Source organism: Macaca mulatta, chromosome 14, assembly GCF_049350105.2.
Source record: "Macaca mulatta isolate MMU2019108-1 chromosome 14, T2T-MMU8v2.0, whole genome shotgun sequence".
NCBI lineage: Eukaryota > Metazoa > Chordata > Mammalia > Primates > Cercopithecidae > Macaca > Macaca mulatta.
The window spans coordinates 90,475,943-90,493,307 of record NC_133419.1 but is presented as its reverse complement, the minus strand read 5'-3'; the positions used below and the strand labels follow the sequence as shown (position 1 = coordinate 90,493,307).

The 17,365-nt window shown below is 40.6% G+C and overlaps 1 protein-coding gene across 2 annotated transcripts; it reads right to left on the bottom strand.

Annotated features, from left to right (window-relative positions):
* Nucleotides 1-10,810: 10,810 nt before the first annotated feature.
* Nucleotides 10,811-17,149, bottom strand: LOC706505 (tripartite motif-containing protein 51). 2 transcript variants are annotated; one of them, XM_028833673.2, is made up of 6 exons: nt 16,739-17,149; nt 16,362-16,457; nt 14,331-14,561; nt 13,599-13,621; nt 12,560-12,657; nt 10,811-11,483 (listed from the first exon to the last, which is right to left on the bottom strand). In XM_028833673.2, exons 1-6 carry the CDS (start codon nt 17,147-17,149, stop codon nt 10,984-10,986), a joined length of 1,359 nt encoding a protein of 452 aa, XP_028689506.2. In that variant the 3' UTR covers nt 10,811-10,983. The 2 variants fall into 2 exon arrangements, with proteins under 2 accessions (XP_028689506.2, XP_077820906.1); XM_077964780.1 differs by lacking the exon at nt 14,331-14,561.
* Nucleotides 17,150-17,365: the final 216 nt, after the last annotated feature.

The following is a 17,365-nucleotide window of genomic DNA, read 5'->3' as shown; positions in this document are numbered from 1 at the left end:
GCGGCCCGGCCCAGCGGCTTTGGGCTCCCTGGAGGGCTCTGCAAGAGTCGGCCTCCCACTTGCCCCGCTGCCGGGGTCCTGGGGCTCCGCCACCACTGCCCCGCGGAAGGCCAGCCTCTGCCCCTGCAGGGCTTTCAGCGGAGCAGCTTGTGGCCGGCGTGGTGGTGCCCCAGATCAGCCTCACCAAGGCGCTGGCGCCCACCTTCCAACCCCGAGAGGTCGGCGCGGAAGGGCAGCACAAAGGACAGCGGCCACCTGCGAATAGTAAAGTGGCCTTACAAGGTGGCCAAGGAGGAGAAACGCGAGGCAGAAGAGGCCTAGAAGAAGCGCCAGGCCAAGGTGCAGGAGAAGCGCCCGCCGCCCTGTAAAAAGAGGACGTGAGAGTCCGCGGGTGCTTGACATGGGGTTCCAGGGCAGGCGGAGACTTCGGGACTGGGCACCATGACCGCTCCCGGGACCACCAGGCCGCGTGCGTTTCCACCCTGTCTCTAGGATGTTCCCAGGAGGGGGCAGGGGGAGCCACATCGATTCGCCTGACACCAGCCACCCTAGGAATCAGTACACCCAGTGGGCATGTTGCCTAAAAGGCTCCCTTTAGAGAACCTCAATTAACATTAAAAAAAAAAATCAATTTATTAGGCCGGGCGCGGTGGCTCACGCCTGTAATCCCAGCCCTCTGGGAGGCCAAGGCTGGTGGATGACCTGACGTTGGGAGTTTGAGACTAGCCTGACCAAAATGGAGAAACCCCATCTCTACTAAAAATACAAAATTAGCCGAGAATGGTGGCACATGCCTGTAATCCCAGCTACTCCGGAGGCTGAGTCAGGAGAGTCGCTTGAACTCGGAGGCAGAGGTGGCAGTGAGCCAAGATCGCACCATTGCACTCCGGCCTGGGCAACAAGAGCCAAACTCCGTTTCAATTAAAAAAAAAAATACAAAAAATCAATTTATTGAAGGGTATTTTCTGTGTAATTTTGTATTTTTAATCCTCATCCGATTTGCCAAGTTTTACAAGTGATAGGGCCCCATGTGTCCAAGGCCATTTTAATACACTTGCCTGAAAACCTTTTATTTAAAATACTGTTTCTAGCAATAAATATTTATGATATCTGTAGGAGTTTACACAGAAATCATGGGATTCTCTCCTTTTTGGCTGTTTGGTCTTTTCTTCTCATCGTGGGTGCACATACACACTGGATGTTTTTATTAATTAGATTAAGTGATGTTGGATGTTTCTATTTGATGGAGAGATTGACGCATTCAGCCACTTGATCAAGTGAGACAGATCGGATTTTATTGTATCTTTTAAAAAAGTATTCATACAATCATATATTGGGGGAAAACATTTATCATCAAATTATAAAACAATGCAGAAATAACCATGTATAGATTGCTAGAATTAAACTCATTTTAAGCAAGGAGTTTTAGATAAACTGGATACAAAATCTTTAACATATTAAAAGTAGACATGAGATAAGCGTGTCATTTGATAAAATGGGGGAAATGTAATAAATGATTACCAGAAATACAAAATTAAGCCTTATATGCTCTTAAGTAAGTCAAATCCAGGCATCCTTAAAATGTAAACAAGGATGCAGCAAGAGTAAGGAGCCCCGAATGATGCAAATTACAGGAATGGGGAGGAGGTGATGTTTAGAACCAGCCAAGAGAATGCAATGGGAAGCAAACTTGTTTTAGGCAACTTCTCCTGGAGTGGGCCAAGCAGCCCTCTCTTCCAGACTCAGTTCCACAGAGTCCCTCATGTGGGTGTTTGTTTTATTTTTCCCTTGAGGACCGCCTTTGTTATTTAGTTCAACCTCATGTGGACCTCATGGAATTTCCAAGACGTGGGGCCTTGGCATTGTGGCACCTTCCTGCCACACATACATAATTCACAGCATTACCAAGTCCCCATGAGCCCTACCCTCACCTCTGTCAGCAGAGGACCCAGCCGGGCAGTGCCACATTGTCTCCCAGGCACGCTTCTCCAAGCCGCTTTCCCTGCTGCAAAAGTTCTCAAGGCACTGGTCTGGGCAGCTGAGCCCTGGGCTTGTCCTAAAGCTCTGTAGGTGACTACACTGTAGCCCACATGGAGAGCTGCAGCTCTAACACAGGGATTTTGAGAGGCCTCAGTGGCCTTTAAGTGGTACTTCCAGGACACCCATCCTGAGCTCCCACAAAGGGCTCCACCTTCCCAAGAATGTCTCACTGTCATTGGAACAGCCAGGGTTAGGCAGCTTCTGCTAGGGTTGCCATGGCGTCTGACCCTTGGTGGGTTGCCAGACATTCCTTCCTGTTTCTGCCATGGGAAGTTGGCACTGGGAATGCTACGGAGCCCCTACTTCTACCCTAAGCCTTGGGTGTCTGCTGCTTCCAGGTCAAAACTGGACATTTCTAGTCCTGCCCAGCCACTACAGCACCACAACCCATGCTCATAGTCTCCAGGGATGTGTAGAACAGCAATGACAGGACAGCAAACAACTGACGACTTCCCCAGGTCCCACGCTGTTCCAGAGTGGGCATTTCGGGGCCCTGACCCCAATGTGTTCCAGCCTTACCCAGGTGCACAGGGTACCATGGGACCAGCACAGGGCGTGTGCATTAATGCTCCTGGTGTCCACAAAACAGTTCCAGAGATACCTGCATTTTGAAAAGCCTGCCCAGCCAGCAAGTGTGGGGCAGGACCCGGATTTCTTTGGTAAATCTGAAGGCGAGCTGGCCACTTGCCTGATGAGTAGAAACTGCCTTTACCTGGCCAGTGTATGCAACTTGAGAGGAAATGACAGCTTCATGGGGGTATCTGGGGGGACTGGGGAGTCTGATGTCCTGGGGAGCTTTGGTATGGCCTCAGTGGAAAGACCGGATTTTGAAAATCTGCCAGACCCAACTGAAAGAAGGGTCATCCCTGATTGGATCCCAGACTCTCTCTGGTCCCTCTGGACTCACTCTAGACGTGGCCTGCCTGTGGGCAGCCCTTCCCTTTGGCCCCTGAGGCAGGTCTATGTAGCTTCTGCAGCTGTGCACCTGGCTGCTGGCCCAGCACTTCTCATTTTTGCCACCTGGAAGCAGATTTGCTAGTAGAGGAATTTTCCAAGGGAAAGAAGTGTTGCCAAGCCACTTTCCTCGACCTGTGGGGTGCTTATAAGAATAAGGTTTCTTATTCTCTTTGGAGTGGGCAGCAGAGGGGACAGGGGCCCTCCAGGCGGGCTCAGTGAGTATGGGAGGCCGGGGAGAAAAGTCGAGATGATAGGGAACTGGAGCCACCTTGAGGGAGGTGTCCTGGGGTCAGTATCGGGTTGATCAGATGAGCCAGCTTATATTTAAGCAATACTATTATGTTCAATTCTTTTTGGTATGGGGTTCCTCAGGGGAGTTGTGGTCATCTGGTCCCAGAGGTGGAGTGAAATGCCCCCTCATCTTCCTGAGCCATTTGGAAGCCCTTTCCTCTAGCCCTAGGTAGTGGTGACACAGGTTCCTTGGTCTCCGGTTGTGCACAGGGCTGGGGGGTGCAGGCTTCCTGTTACTTACCCACTCAGCACTATTGGGCATCAGGCATTCAGAGGTCTCACAGTTTCCTCTCCAAAATCCTGGTGTCCTTGGAGAATGTTTATTATTTTTGTCTATTTTTGTTTCTTTGAACTGCTGCATTCACTCCCTGAGGGCTCGCCCTCCCTGCACCCCTCATGTTGTTCAGAAAGGAGGGGACTGATGGGCATGGACCACCCTCTCCTCTCCTGTTAGTTACCACCACACTGTCACCCCGGCTTTATCACTACGTTGTCCCACCCCTGTGGCCTTGTCTCTTCTTCCTCATTCACTCTTCCTTCCTTTGCCTGTTTTCTTCTCCCAGGTGGTTAAGTTATTTATCATCCCTGACACCACCTATCTGGAGGTCTAAAAGGACAGAAAAGCCGGCACCTCTGTGAGGCAATGTGGTGTTATCAGGGTGGGACATCCTGGCTCCCAAAGTGACTGAACAGTAGGCCTTCAAGCATCTGTGCTGATGTGTAAGAATTCCTACACCACCGTGCCCTTCCCACCCCCTCCTCTTTGCTCTGATGGGAGGCCAGGTTTGCTCTCCTGCAATGACAGCCCAGCCCCTACTGTGCACAGGGAAGGGGCTCATGGTCCCTCCCTGCACCCTGATGTTTATTAACTGTACATAGGGAATTTCAAGTTGACAGCTACCTGCTCAGGGATTGATATATAAATAGAGGAAAAGCTAAAGTCTATTTTACACTTTTTAGTGTTTGTGTAAATTAAGCTTAAACTGGACAGAATAAATATTTCTCAGACAATGTCGATGCTACTGATTACAAGTGAGATGCCTGGAGCTGGCCCCTTGGTGAAGAATTTCCTGGTGATTGGAGATTGGAGACTCTGGCAGCAGAAATGGCTTTGCGGTGGGTGTGAAGTCACTTCAGTCCCTCTGAGTGGCCTCTTGTGGACGTGAACACATGTATCGACACCAGTGAAATCCATCTCCATGTGCGTGGAGGCGGCTGATGAGAATACAAATGATCCAGTCCTGGCTTTTCCCTCTAGAACCAGTTACTCACAGTCTGATGTTGGAGCATGTGAACTAAGAGTGACTTTTTTTCTAACTGCTTCTGTGAATAAAGTGTTCTACAGTCAGCCAGCACTAAACTCTCCAGAAAGGAGGAGGGAACAGCGTGGAGACATTCATCTAGAATTACCTCAGTGTGCAAGGGCTGTCCCTTGACTGCACTTGGACAAAGCAGCTGAAACATCCTGTGCCTCTTTCTTCTCAAGCTCCTCCCGACAGTCTCCTGGCAACACTAGAGATCTCAAGACTATGGAGATCAGAATTGCAATAGCTTTGTCAGTTCAGCATTGACCACTCCGGAGACCTGAGGCTCCTCTTTGAGCAGGAGACAGGCAGTTCTCGATGTTGTTTGAAAAATAGGATTTATGAATGCGGGAGGCCCGTGCTGGACCTCTCTGCCTGCTTCTCTCCCTGCTGTCAGCAGCAACCAGGTTCCTGGTGTGCAAGCGAGTATCCCCTGGGGTAGGGCCAGACGACAGGCCTGAAAAAGATGCCACGCTTGCAGACTGTCAGGAAAAATCGTGGGTAACAAGTGAATATGATGAAATACATCACAGAGAGGAAATGAAGGTAACCTCACTAAGAAGTGGTTCTGACTGACAGGTCTCTGGCAGCCCACCGGCAACAGCACTACATCCCCTGCAGCCCTGCCATTCGCACTACATGATGTGGGAAGGCTGTCTGTTCATCCTTACTCTGGGGACCCAAGCCTGCTCTGAGGAGTGAGTCACAGCCCTGGTGTGTGCCTTGCATTACTCTTTCCACAGGTGTCCCCGGAGACTCAAGCTTGCTCATTTCTGTCCTGACACAGCTCACTGTCCCTGCAGTGGACAGAGTCCTCCTGTTCTGTGTCAGCTCCTAGACATCATTAGTCTTTCACGTGATAAAATGTGAGTACTTTTCCCTTTTACAGTATTTGGGGAAGTTCTAACACACTCCCCAGGGATTTGCACAGGTCCCTCCAGCTCCCACAGTGGATAATTCTATGGATTCTGCACCTGGCAGTCAGCTCTCCCCCTTGGAAGCCCCTGGGGTTCCTGTTTCTGCAGGCCTGGTCCTTGGTTTCTACCCAAGTCCCATTTGGTCAGCACCTGCCAGGAACTGCCTGGAGGGCCGTGATATGGAGAAGGACAGGTGGAACCCTGACCCAACAGATCCTTGTAAAACAACAAAGTCACATTCATGATGACAACCTCAGTGGGGTGAATGCCATCGCAGCGAGCATGCTGGGAGCTGCCAGGGCATTACTGCAAAAAGCAGTTCTTCTCAAGGCACCCTTTGCGTCTTCCCCTCCTCGCCTTTCAGAGCATTTGGAACTTGCTTATGCATTGGAATGACTCTTAAATCAACTGCTCTTTTCTGTGCCTCTGCACTCACAGGTTCCTTCATTAACATTTTAAATTAGTGGCTAAAAAAACTCCTCTGCAGGTTGTTTTCAAAAGCAGGAGAAAGAAAAACACACACTACCTGAATTGATTTGACTAATTTTTGAGTGACTCAGTTCAAAGTCAGTATTGCATGCACAATGTCCTCATGCTGAGCCAGCCTGAAATAAGACTTGGTAAAAGGCACAGCCCTCAGTAGCTGGCGGTGCCACTGTGACAGTGTACACTATGGTGTGAGGGTCTGCACAGGTGAGCATAAGTGTGTGTTCATACACACAGATAAAGTGAAAGGACACCGGGCTTTGTGCTGGCAAAGGTTGTGATGCTGCTGTAGCTTGCTGTGGGCCCTGGGCAGTGTCAGATGGGAAGTGCTTCGATGGCATGTTGTTCAGTGTATTTAATAGGGTCTCCCATGGCCCGAGGACCCACTGTGAGCACTCTGCCCACTGTGGCGCAGAACACAGCTGGAGTCATCATAGCCCACGTCTTTATTGAAAGGCAGTGTTGACCCAGTGTGTACTTTAATATTTTACTCATCAAATATTAAAGTATTTTACTCATCAAATATTAAAGTATTGGAGTACTTTAATATTTTACTCATCAAAAGATGAGAAAGAGGATACCATCAAGTTATGATTTTAATAAATGTCTTCAAAAGTCTGGAATATATTTTCTCCTTTTTCTTTTTGTTTTTTTTCTTATGTTTTTGGAAATGTCTTGCCTGAAGTTGGCTTTAATTCTAATAGTCACTAAACTAGACTGGAAATGCACATTGCTGTTGCTTTTAGAACTTGATTCTAGATTTTAATGTATTACTGTCAATTTATATATGTATATACAAATTATATATATAAAATATATAATATATATAAAGGATATATCATTATACATTATATATATAAAAAAATATATATTCTGGTTCTGTAGCCCAGGCTGGAATGCGGTGATGCAATCACAGCTCAAATCAGCCTTAAACTGCTATGTTCAAGTGATCCTTTTGCCTCATTTTCTCAAAAAGCTGAAATTACAGATGTGAGCCACTGCACCCAGCCTATTAATTTATGTTTTTAATAAAAGCATAAGAATTATCTTTATGATAAATTAAGGAATAGAATATCTTTAAGGAAATACTATACTATATCTTTAAGGAAACCCAAAATCTCCAGTAGTTATAGACTCCTATGAAAACCACCGTTACCAGTAGCAATTTTGTGTATGTATGTATAACACATACATACATCTATATATAATATATGCATGAATTTTTTTCATATTTGGCAGTCATTGAAGAATAAAAATTAGAATTTATATTGGTGAAAAGTGAAATAAGTAGTATTTGCTGTTTAGTGAAAACTTTGTTTAGCAACTTAAATGAAGCTGCAGAAAGTGTGAATTGGATAATAAAGATATGTCATGAGGGCTTCACAGATGGACAAATAGAGGTAAACTAGGAGAGTGATAGTGACACATGGAGGATGAGAGTATCACATACGTGCTTTACAAACAGCATAATGTGTGATTAGCTGTAGCACAAATTAGAGCTAAGTAGAGAAGATGAGGAGAGTACATATTCGAGGGTATAACGTTTGATAATTTTTTCAAAGTAAACAAATGAATTGTATTCAGGAAGTCAAACAATCCTCATTTTGGATGTGTAAGACATAAATTTACTTTGTTTTGAATGTGCAAAACAATATATTTTTGCCTGATCTTTAGTATTTCTCTTCTTTGGCGGCTGATTCATTATGATGTGTTTAAGCTGGAAACCACCACCAAACATGAAGAATCTCTTAAAATCAGCCAAAGTAAACTGTTTCATTGTGAGGGAACACTTCACAGAATGACAACAGACTGCTCCACAATTGTAAATGTAAGAATAAGACAGTGAACTAATATTTGCAAAGTGTCAAAAAATGTGACTGCCAATACAGAGATGAATGTGGATTGGAAATACCTTTTATATAAGAGGATATAAGGATGATCTTGTCACATAAGTATAATAAAAAAATAAAGGGGCTTTATACCTTACTAAGGGCTTCTAGAACAGTACCCATGAGATCTACTTGAAAGATAATTCCAACACCTCTGCCACATTTGAATCCGCTTTTATTAATTGCTTTGTCTCTTAACAGTGTTTCCTTTATGTATCTTTTCTGTTTCTATATATGTCTGGTAAGTTTTACTCAAAAAGTGAACTATGTAGAGTAGACTAATATAGAAAGCAAAACCCACATGTGTTCCCTTTTACTAGGCTGTGTATGTGTGTTTTGAGGGAGAAGGTGGAATCAATCTAATCAGGAGTGGATTTGGTTTTGGGACTTATTCCTCTTAGAGTTAACTCCGGTGCACCATAGGTTTCCTGCTCATCTAGCAATACTTTGTGTTCCGGATTGGACTAGTTTAGCAGCTTTTCTCAGTATCTGCTGTATCCTCATCCTTAAGTTTCCCTCAAAATTCCCCTCAGTCCCCCAGAAGACACTGCTTTGACCTGTTACTCAACAAGTTTTGCCTAGTTGGGGGTGGTGAAGAGAATAGAGAAGGATTCTCTGTCATTCTGATGAAGCTCAGTGACAGGTCGACACTGTTTCTGGGTCTTCATGGTTGGAACCCTCTTAATGATCCTGTCCAACTTTCAGGTGTAGATCTAAATCATCCACATATGCTTTTCCTCTTTTTTCCTTTTCCCCTTTCCAAAGTTCAGTTAGTTTTACCAATGTCCCAAGGGCAATGGCATTCCTTATCTTTCCCTTTGTAGTTTCAGGTTTTGTCACACGGGAGAGATGGTGAGGTAAATACAGGTCTTAAAATGTGATCTTCTCTGAATCTCTTCACAGACTGTAAAACAAATGTATGTGGCACATATACACTGTGGAATACTATGCAGCCATAAAAAAGGATGAGTTCATGTCCTTTGCAGGGACAAGGATGAAGCTGGAAACTATTATTCTCAGGAAGCTAACACAAGAATAGAAAACCGAACACTGCATGTTCTCACTCATGAGTGGGAGTTGAACACTGAGAACACATGTACACAGTGAGGGGAACATCACACACCAGGGCCTGTTGGGGGATAAGGGGCCAGGGGAGGGATATCACCAGGATAAATACCTAATGTAGATGATGAGTTGATGGGTGCAGCAAACCACCATGGCACAGGTATACCTATGTAACAAACCTGAATGTTCTGCACATGTCCCCAGAATTAAAGTATAATAATAAAAAAAGGTTTATGTCTTAATGTTGACGTTAACTTATCATAAATTATATTATGTGTGTGTGTGTATATATATATATATATATGCATTTGAAAAATTAGGCATAACATGAAATTCATTTATTTCAAGCTTCTTATTTTACACATTAAAATATTTAAAATATATATTATATATAATTTTCTTCTGCATGAAAAATACTTACAGTTTCTCTCTTTGATTGAAATGATTACTGAATCTTATCCTGGTTAATTTTTAAGATTCCTAACGATTACCTTCCAAAATATTATTCAATATTCTAACTTCTAGTATCAATTAATGGAGTTCACAATTTATCCAAATATATTTATCTATAATATAACATTTGTGTGTTTCAATTCTTCTTCTTAAACTTTTTGTTGAGATTCATTAATTTGTTGCATTTTCATCTTATCTTTGTTTTACAGAATTATTTTTTATGAAGAGATCACAATTTATTTAGCAATTCTACTGTTGATTAGTATTTATTTTGTCTCCAATTTGGAGCTACTATAAATATTGATGCAATGATCAACACTGTGTTTATCTTGAAATACACATAGGCAACCTGTGGAATCTATTTTAGAGTGAAAATATCTAGCCCATAAGGAATGCTCATAGTCAGTTTGCCAAAATGTATTTCAGTTTACATCCCTCCAGCCATGAATAACTTTCACTGATTCTTTGTCTTTCACAACACACAATATTATGTGTCTTTAAATTTTGCTAATTTTTATGGATGCCTGTAGTTCAACTTATGGATTAATTTTTATTATTCTGAGGACTACCACAAGTAATCTCTTTTTCATATTTGTGCAATTATATATGCCTCCAATTTTATGAAGTGCCTGTTCAAATATTTTCTCAATTTTATATTGGGTTCATTTTCTTTTATTGATTACATTCATTAATCACATGTATTGTATTTTATTGCATATATGTTGGGTTAAATATTTTTCTCCACAATTCGTTTATATTTTCATTCTTGGATGGTATAGTTTGAAATATAGAAGTCATCACTTTTGATATAAACTAAATTTTCCTTCTTAATTGTTACATTTTTGTCTTGGTTAGGAAATCTTTCTCTGTGAGAATATTTTATTGTGTTCCCTTCACCTTCAGAACGTGAATCCATGTGTAAATGAATTGTGTATGGTTTGAGGTAGGGGTCAGTATTCAGTTATGTCCATTTGAATATTTAATTGATCCAGCATTGTCCTGATCACCTTATAAATTTCACTGCAGGAAAACACTCTAATAATGCATGAGCATTTGTATTTAAGATGAGATTTAGAAAGATAAGCACAGCATAGGAGGTCAAATAAGATGACCTCAAAGTATAGATTCATAAATAAAACACATGGATAAGTATAATACTGTTAGATGAAGAGACAGAAAATATTGCCAGGTTACCATTGAGTCTTTTGCCTCCAAGTTTTTTCATGAAGCCCAAGATCCCTACTTTGTTCCCTTGATTTTAACTTCGTTTTGACAACTCTGTCATCTATTATTTCACTTTGTGACATTCAGAAATAATGAAAAACCAGAGAATATATTCTATTCCATATATCATGGGTAATGATTTTTCAAAAACGATTAAACAAAGAACCAATACACATAGTTTTAATGTTTTCACCATATTTAATAGAAGCACTATCAATGAAATTTGATGACATTAGAACGCAACTAAAGACATTAAATATAACTTGTTTGTCCTGTTTGATGAGGTGTGAAAAAAGAGGGCTTTCTGTGATAAATGGATTCCCACAGCATGTAGACACACTTCTGACTTATCTCTCATCAGAAGTGACTACAGCAAAAGACAGGCCTGAGAGGAGGTGAGAAGGAGCAATTAGGGATGGTGTATATCAGGGCATTTTGATCAACATCAACAAAGCTCATGGTTCTACCTTCACAATCCAGGAATAATCCTACCCGACTGGTAGGTCTTGGAACATATTGCACCACAAGTGGGGAGGTGGTAAAGAGACTGCTGTGAGCATCCTCCTTAACACATCCAAGAAGAAAGAGTCCCTCCCCTCCATCTATCTTATCATTCTGTGTCTTTTCTTTCCAATAATTGTTACAGACACCAAAAGCCCAATTCCAAGAGTCCCCCACATGAACCTCCCAATAATATTTGCCAGATGTGAAAGTCTTAGCACCCCATACAAGAAAACATTCAGATTTTGCAGTGATATGGGGATCATCTTGAGGGTCACATCCAACATTCATGCTTCTCAAATCTCCATACAGGAAGATATGACTATTGGCTCTTTCAGGCTGCAGAGTAAAATCAACTGCAAAAATAACAAAAAAAGTATAGCTACATGTAAATAATAGAAATTAGAATTCTTGAGGGAAAATTTGTTCTACCAAGAAATTTGAAGTTACAAGGACAGGAGAATTTTGATTACAACATTTAATCAAGTATAAGGATGATTAATATTCTCTATAGGAAAAACAACATCCTAAAAACAGACATTGAGAATGTATTGAAAACTCAAAAATTGAGAGTTGAATATAAAACCAGCCTGTTTTAATCCAGTTTCCAATGTAAAAGAGAAATGTTATATGCCCTGAATGCCCTTTAGCTATCAAGGTCATTATTAAAATATTTCTTGTTCTTAAATACTAGTGATATACTTTTGACAAGAATGGGAAGATTTTAGCTTATTCAAGCACTGCTCTAGATAACTGGATAAAAGTCCATATGTTCACATTATAAGTGGTAACTTAAGGCAGATTTTTGCAAAATATTTCACCAGTCACTCTGTGGACTTCCCTGCTAGCTCTAGATTGAAACTGAATTTTAGATTTTACATGTAGATCTTCATGGTGTAACTGAACTGAAATTATCATTTCTATTTTTACTTCCTATTTACAGAATAATTTCTTCTTTCTTTTTACATATTAAGTCGAATTTTTATGTTATATCAATAATACACATCTACTGCAAGAAAATACAAATACTCCAACAAACTGCTGTGAACTCTATTCCCCAAAAAACTGTTTTTTAACAATGCAAGTGAAATACAGTAAAGAAATGTAAAATTTTTATGTAACTTTGGATTATTAAGCTTCCTTCTGAGCATTGTTCCATTTATTCAATTTTTTATTTCTTATGTCATTCCATTTACCCAAAATATAGCTCTATCCATGTGAGCCCAGAACATATTTGTTTTTCACTATGTTTTACTCTTCATATTATAAACTGAACTATAAATAGAAACACAGATATAATATGGTTGCATAGTCATACCGCTCACTTCCTTCTGAAATGAAATAACGATTTGATGAAGGGTAAAATATTACCCCCGTGATTCTAACAAGAAGTGATACACTGTGGGAATTCTGCCAATGGGCTGACACTCACCTCTGAAACCATTGAGCCTGTCCAGCAGTCCAGTGATGGGCCCTGCACTGAGCTCTGGATTCGCAGGCTCGGGCACTTGCAGCAGCAGGGACTCATACCTGCAAGGAGAAAGATGCAGTTACCACATCTACAGCCAAAAAGTACATAAAAATCACTACTTTTACTTAAAAGACATTTCATGAGAATCCCTTTAATCCACAATTTGCTAATACCAAAATTATCATTTTCTGTTTAAGATTCATTCTTATTCACAGTTCCTGATTTTCAAGCATGTTAGAAAAGTCTGTCTGAGTGAGAATTCATTTGGATCTTTCTTCTTATTGCTCCAAATTAGTAAGGATCATTAATCTTAAGACCAAGAGAATATTCAAAAATAAAATTCTGGGTTCCAGACTTCACCAGAATTTCCTGATATCACCATTTGGAAAGGTGGGGTTATTTTTAAGACTGTTGCATCTGTTGCTTCCTTCTCAAGGCCAGGGTGTTGAAATATGCTCCAGGCAGGAGATCTGCCTTTTATAACTGAGGTTCTCTGGAGGCCTACACAGTTCAAACATTCCAAATAGTTCGTCTCATCTATTTTTCAGAATTATATATTTAAATATAAACTGGAAATCATCAACACTTTTCACTGCAAAAATACTTTCCCTTCTTCTCTCTGGCTTCCCCTGGTTGACTTTGTAGCCATGTAGTAAATGTAACATTTTCTCATTCAAATATGCAGGTTTTTGAGCAATAAAAAGGAAATTAGGAATAAAGATGCTCACTTTTTTATTCCTCTTTCATATTTTTCTTTCTTTTTTATTTTATTTGTTTGTTTGTTTGTTTTTTTGGTTTTGCAGAACTTTCATTGGACTGCCTAATAAAATCACTGAGTATAGCATAAAAGAGAAGACAACATACGGTGGGGGATGGAGAAAGTGCAACCAGCACAAGGTAACATCAATATCTGAATCAATTATGCCTTCAGTGTCAAAGTTCCTGCTTGATATTTGTGGAAACTGAAAGAGCATCTGCTAAATTCTTGGTATGCACTCACCTGTGTAATATGTCTCCAAAAGCCTATAAGAAAAAAAAAGAAAAAGAAAGGCTTAGTGCTTTCCACATGATGCAATTTCCACTAAGTTCACTATGAGATTTGGAGGCAGTTTCTGAGATATTATTTTCCTCCAATTTTCCCTCCTGGAAAGCACTTTTTGTTTCTTTTCTCATGAAAATCCCAGTCTATCATATGTCATGAATTAATGTTCTGATAAAGTCTCAGTCTTGAAGACATTCTCTTTCCAAGTGAAGGAAGAGGAGGCCCACAGAGTGTGCTGTGCTGTAACCAGAAAGAAGCTACTCAGTCATCTTCCCTAAGCCCTGTTACCAAAATGAGTGCATCCCAAATAATATTAATGTGATCCTAGATTCCCCAACTTCTCCATCATGCCGTGTCTCCAAATTAACCTAAGTGCAAATGAATCACTTCTCATTTTATCCACTTTCAAAAATCCTAAATATATCATTGACTTTTGATGGGAAATATTTCTTGGGGCTGTTACCTTGGTCATTCCACAAAGTTTCGTTGCTGGTGGATAAAGTAGGAGGGACCTTCGGTTGGTAGAATCCATAGGAAAGGCTATAACCTCCCAACTGAGTAGCATTAGTTATAGAAACGTGTTTTTAGAAACAAATCATGGAAGTAAAGTGGGGTTGGATTTCAGGAGAGAGGAAGAACACCCATGTATGTGAAGGTTCTACATCCTGATACCCCGTGGTCAGTCCATACCTGGAGTAGCTCCACATCTGCTTTATGGCACATTTCCTTCAGATCCTCATACATTCCTCTTAAAAGCTCCCTCGAATGTTCCATTCTGGCTTTGCTTTCATTGAGTTGCTGAAAAATGTCCTCGCCCTCCTTTTGCAGCCTCTCCAAGTGATGTTGCTCTTCGTCATGGAGAAATGCAGGCATCTTCTGATATTCAGCTCTGATTGCTTCTCTCCTTAAACTCACATAATCCTGCAGTGACAAGAGTCAAAACAGAAATGTTGTATCCATCTTCTCTTGAATTTCACTGATTCCTCTTAGCATTCTGAACATCCAATATTTTAACCCTCAGTCTTGTCAATTCTCAGATTCCACAACATTTTATTCTTCTCCTTTTTTCTGCATTAATATCAACATAGGTGTTTCTGCCCAGTTACATTTACTTGATTAATGGTAAAATGTTTTCTAAGAGTTATATAAAAATGGGTTTCTCTCTTCCAACACACATTTATAGAAAGAAAACACAGTTCTTGCTTAAGAATTAAACTATCGAGCAATATTGGCTAGATAGGAAACCATTCTTTCTATTTTGGAGAATTGGGGCAATTTACGTAAACCCATTATATGAGAAATTATGAAATGACCACAGACTAGCATTGTCAACTCAATGCATTTCACCCAGCATCACATAGTCTAAGAAAGTTTCATTTATTCTCTTCCAAACTCACCCTAGTCAGCAACATGGACTCCTTTGTGGTTCCTCAACCCCCCAAATAAATGGAAATGAAATATTACTGCACATGCTGTTTCCTATATCTAGAATTATTTTCATATATATACATATTTGTCATATATGTACTCATATATATATTTCTTATATATAGCTATATATGGATATATGAGGAATATCTATGTGTATCTGTGTGTGTAGATATATATTCCTCACATATATCCACATATATATATATACACACCCACAGCCAGATACACCTATATATTCCTATATTTATGAGGAAGGGGAAGGCAAACAGGAGGATATATATTTCCTGTTGCTCGATATTTTGCTTCGGTGTGAATTTTTCCATGAGCCTTTTTTCTGACCACACTAATTAAAACCCAAACCCTCATCCCCAGTCCCTAACCTCTGTGCTCCTTTTCTACTTTCCTGCTTGATTATTCTCCAAAGACACTACTACACTCTAACACATCATGTACTTCACATATCTGCATGGTGACCATTTGCTTCTCTCATTTCAATTGCAAGATTTTTGTGTTTTCTTTCTTTTTTACTACTTAATTTTCTAAGTTGATATTTGACATATTACTAGGTATTCATAAAATATTTTTCAATGAATTTATATTAGAATGAATTAATGAATTAATATTAGATATCATACCCTCAAGATAAACAGCCACAAAGAGAAAATCATTTCTAGAATTCTTCTCAAGTCCTTAAAGTTCTCCTTATATTAAATACTAGTTCCCATATTTCTCACATATTTGTGTCCCCAAGACATGAGTGTACATTTCTCACCACTTTTTCCATTATGTGTTATGACTTATTCAATATTAATTAGTTCTGATACTTAATTTCATGCTTCCTCTAAATTTGCACTCTTGCTCCTTCTGCCTGATATTTAACTCACATTTCAAATATGTTTGCCCACCTGGATTCAAATTCATGCTGACTCAGCCTTAGAAGGTTCACTTGAAATTTCCATGATGGCCAAATAACGCTTGTGCCCAGAAGTTATCCAGGCAGCCCCTTGAGAATGCTGTGAAATGGTCCAGTTTCTTGTATTTGCTGGTGTATTTCTATAGGTTTGTATGGAGACAGATGAGCATGCTTGGGTAACATCTGTCGTCTGGTTAGAAATCCTACCAAAGAGTCACACTATCTTATATAAAAAATTAGGGTATTTTTTCTCAAGTGTTTTTTCCTTTTTTATTGAATTCCAGAAATATTATGGATTGAGATCAAGTTCCTATTTTAAGAGTCACCCATTTGTTCACCATAAGTTACTGAAGAAGGTAGAGTAACATGGTACTAACCTTCCAGCATCTGGTTCTGGTGGTTTCCATGTTCAGGTTTCTGTGATTTTCACAAGCTTTTTCCCATAAAGACAGCATTTTCTTCAGGAGCTTCTCCTGCAAAAGAGCCATGAATTGAAGCACAAGTGAAGACACTAAAGAACCATTCACTCTCTAATATACGAAGGACCCCAAATGAGAGACAAATTGGTCCATAGAAAATAGTTTGCTTTGTTTCTCCAAATGTTTGTCAAATGTGACAGGCGTGAAGCCAAGGAAGCTCATAACAGACATGCTTAAAGGGACACAGAGATGGCATCATCCAATCTCCAAGGAAATAGACTTACAAGAATTTCCTGTGTCCTTTATAGAAATCGATGTTCAGAGGCATCACTTACCCGGTGTTCCTCAGCAGCCCACTCAATGGGACAGTGTTTGTGGTCTCGGTGCTCCTGAGAGTTGGAGCATAGCAAACACAGCAGGCTCTTGTCCGCTTCACAGAACATCTTCTTTACCTCTCTGTGAGTCCCACATATCTGCTCCTCAGAGGTAAGGAATTGCCTGAGACTGGCTTTTCTGGCAATGGAAGCCATATTCTTCAAGCGAATGTTAGTTCTGAGGTTTCTCTGCCATGTTGTCTTTTTGCATTTAGAACACTGAGGAAGAACCGTGATGTCTTGCCAGATGAGGTAGAAACAGGGCCTGCAAAAGCTGTGCCCACAATCTATGGTGACTGGGTCTATGAAGTAGTTCATGCAGATGGGGCAGGTGAGTTCCTGCTGGAAGACTTGCAAGATTCTAGAATTCATGTTTCTGAGGAAGAAAGAGCAGCATGTCATTTTGGGGTCTGGGTTGGTGAAAATCTATCAACATGAGGTGATATGTGATAGGTATATTTTCTTCTCAACAGTGCTCATTAAAGTGAAACAAACTATTTCCTCTGCAACAAAAATGAAAAATTAATACACAAGGAGAGTCTTCAGGCTTTAGAGCAGACACCACTGACTAGATGACTCACAACCTCT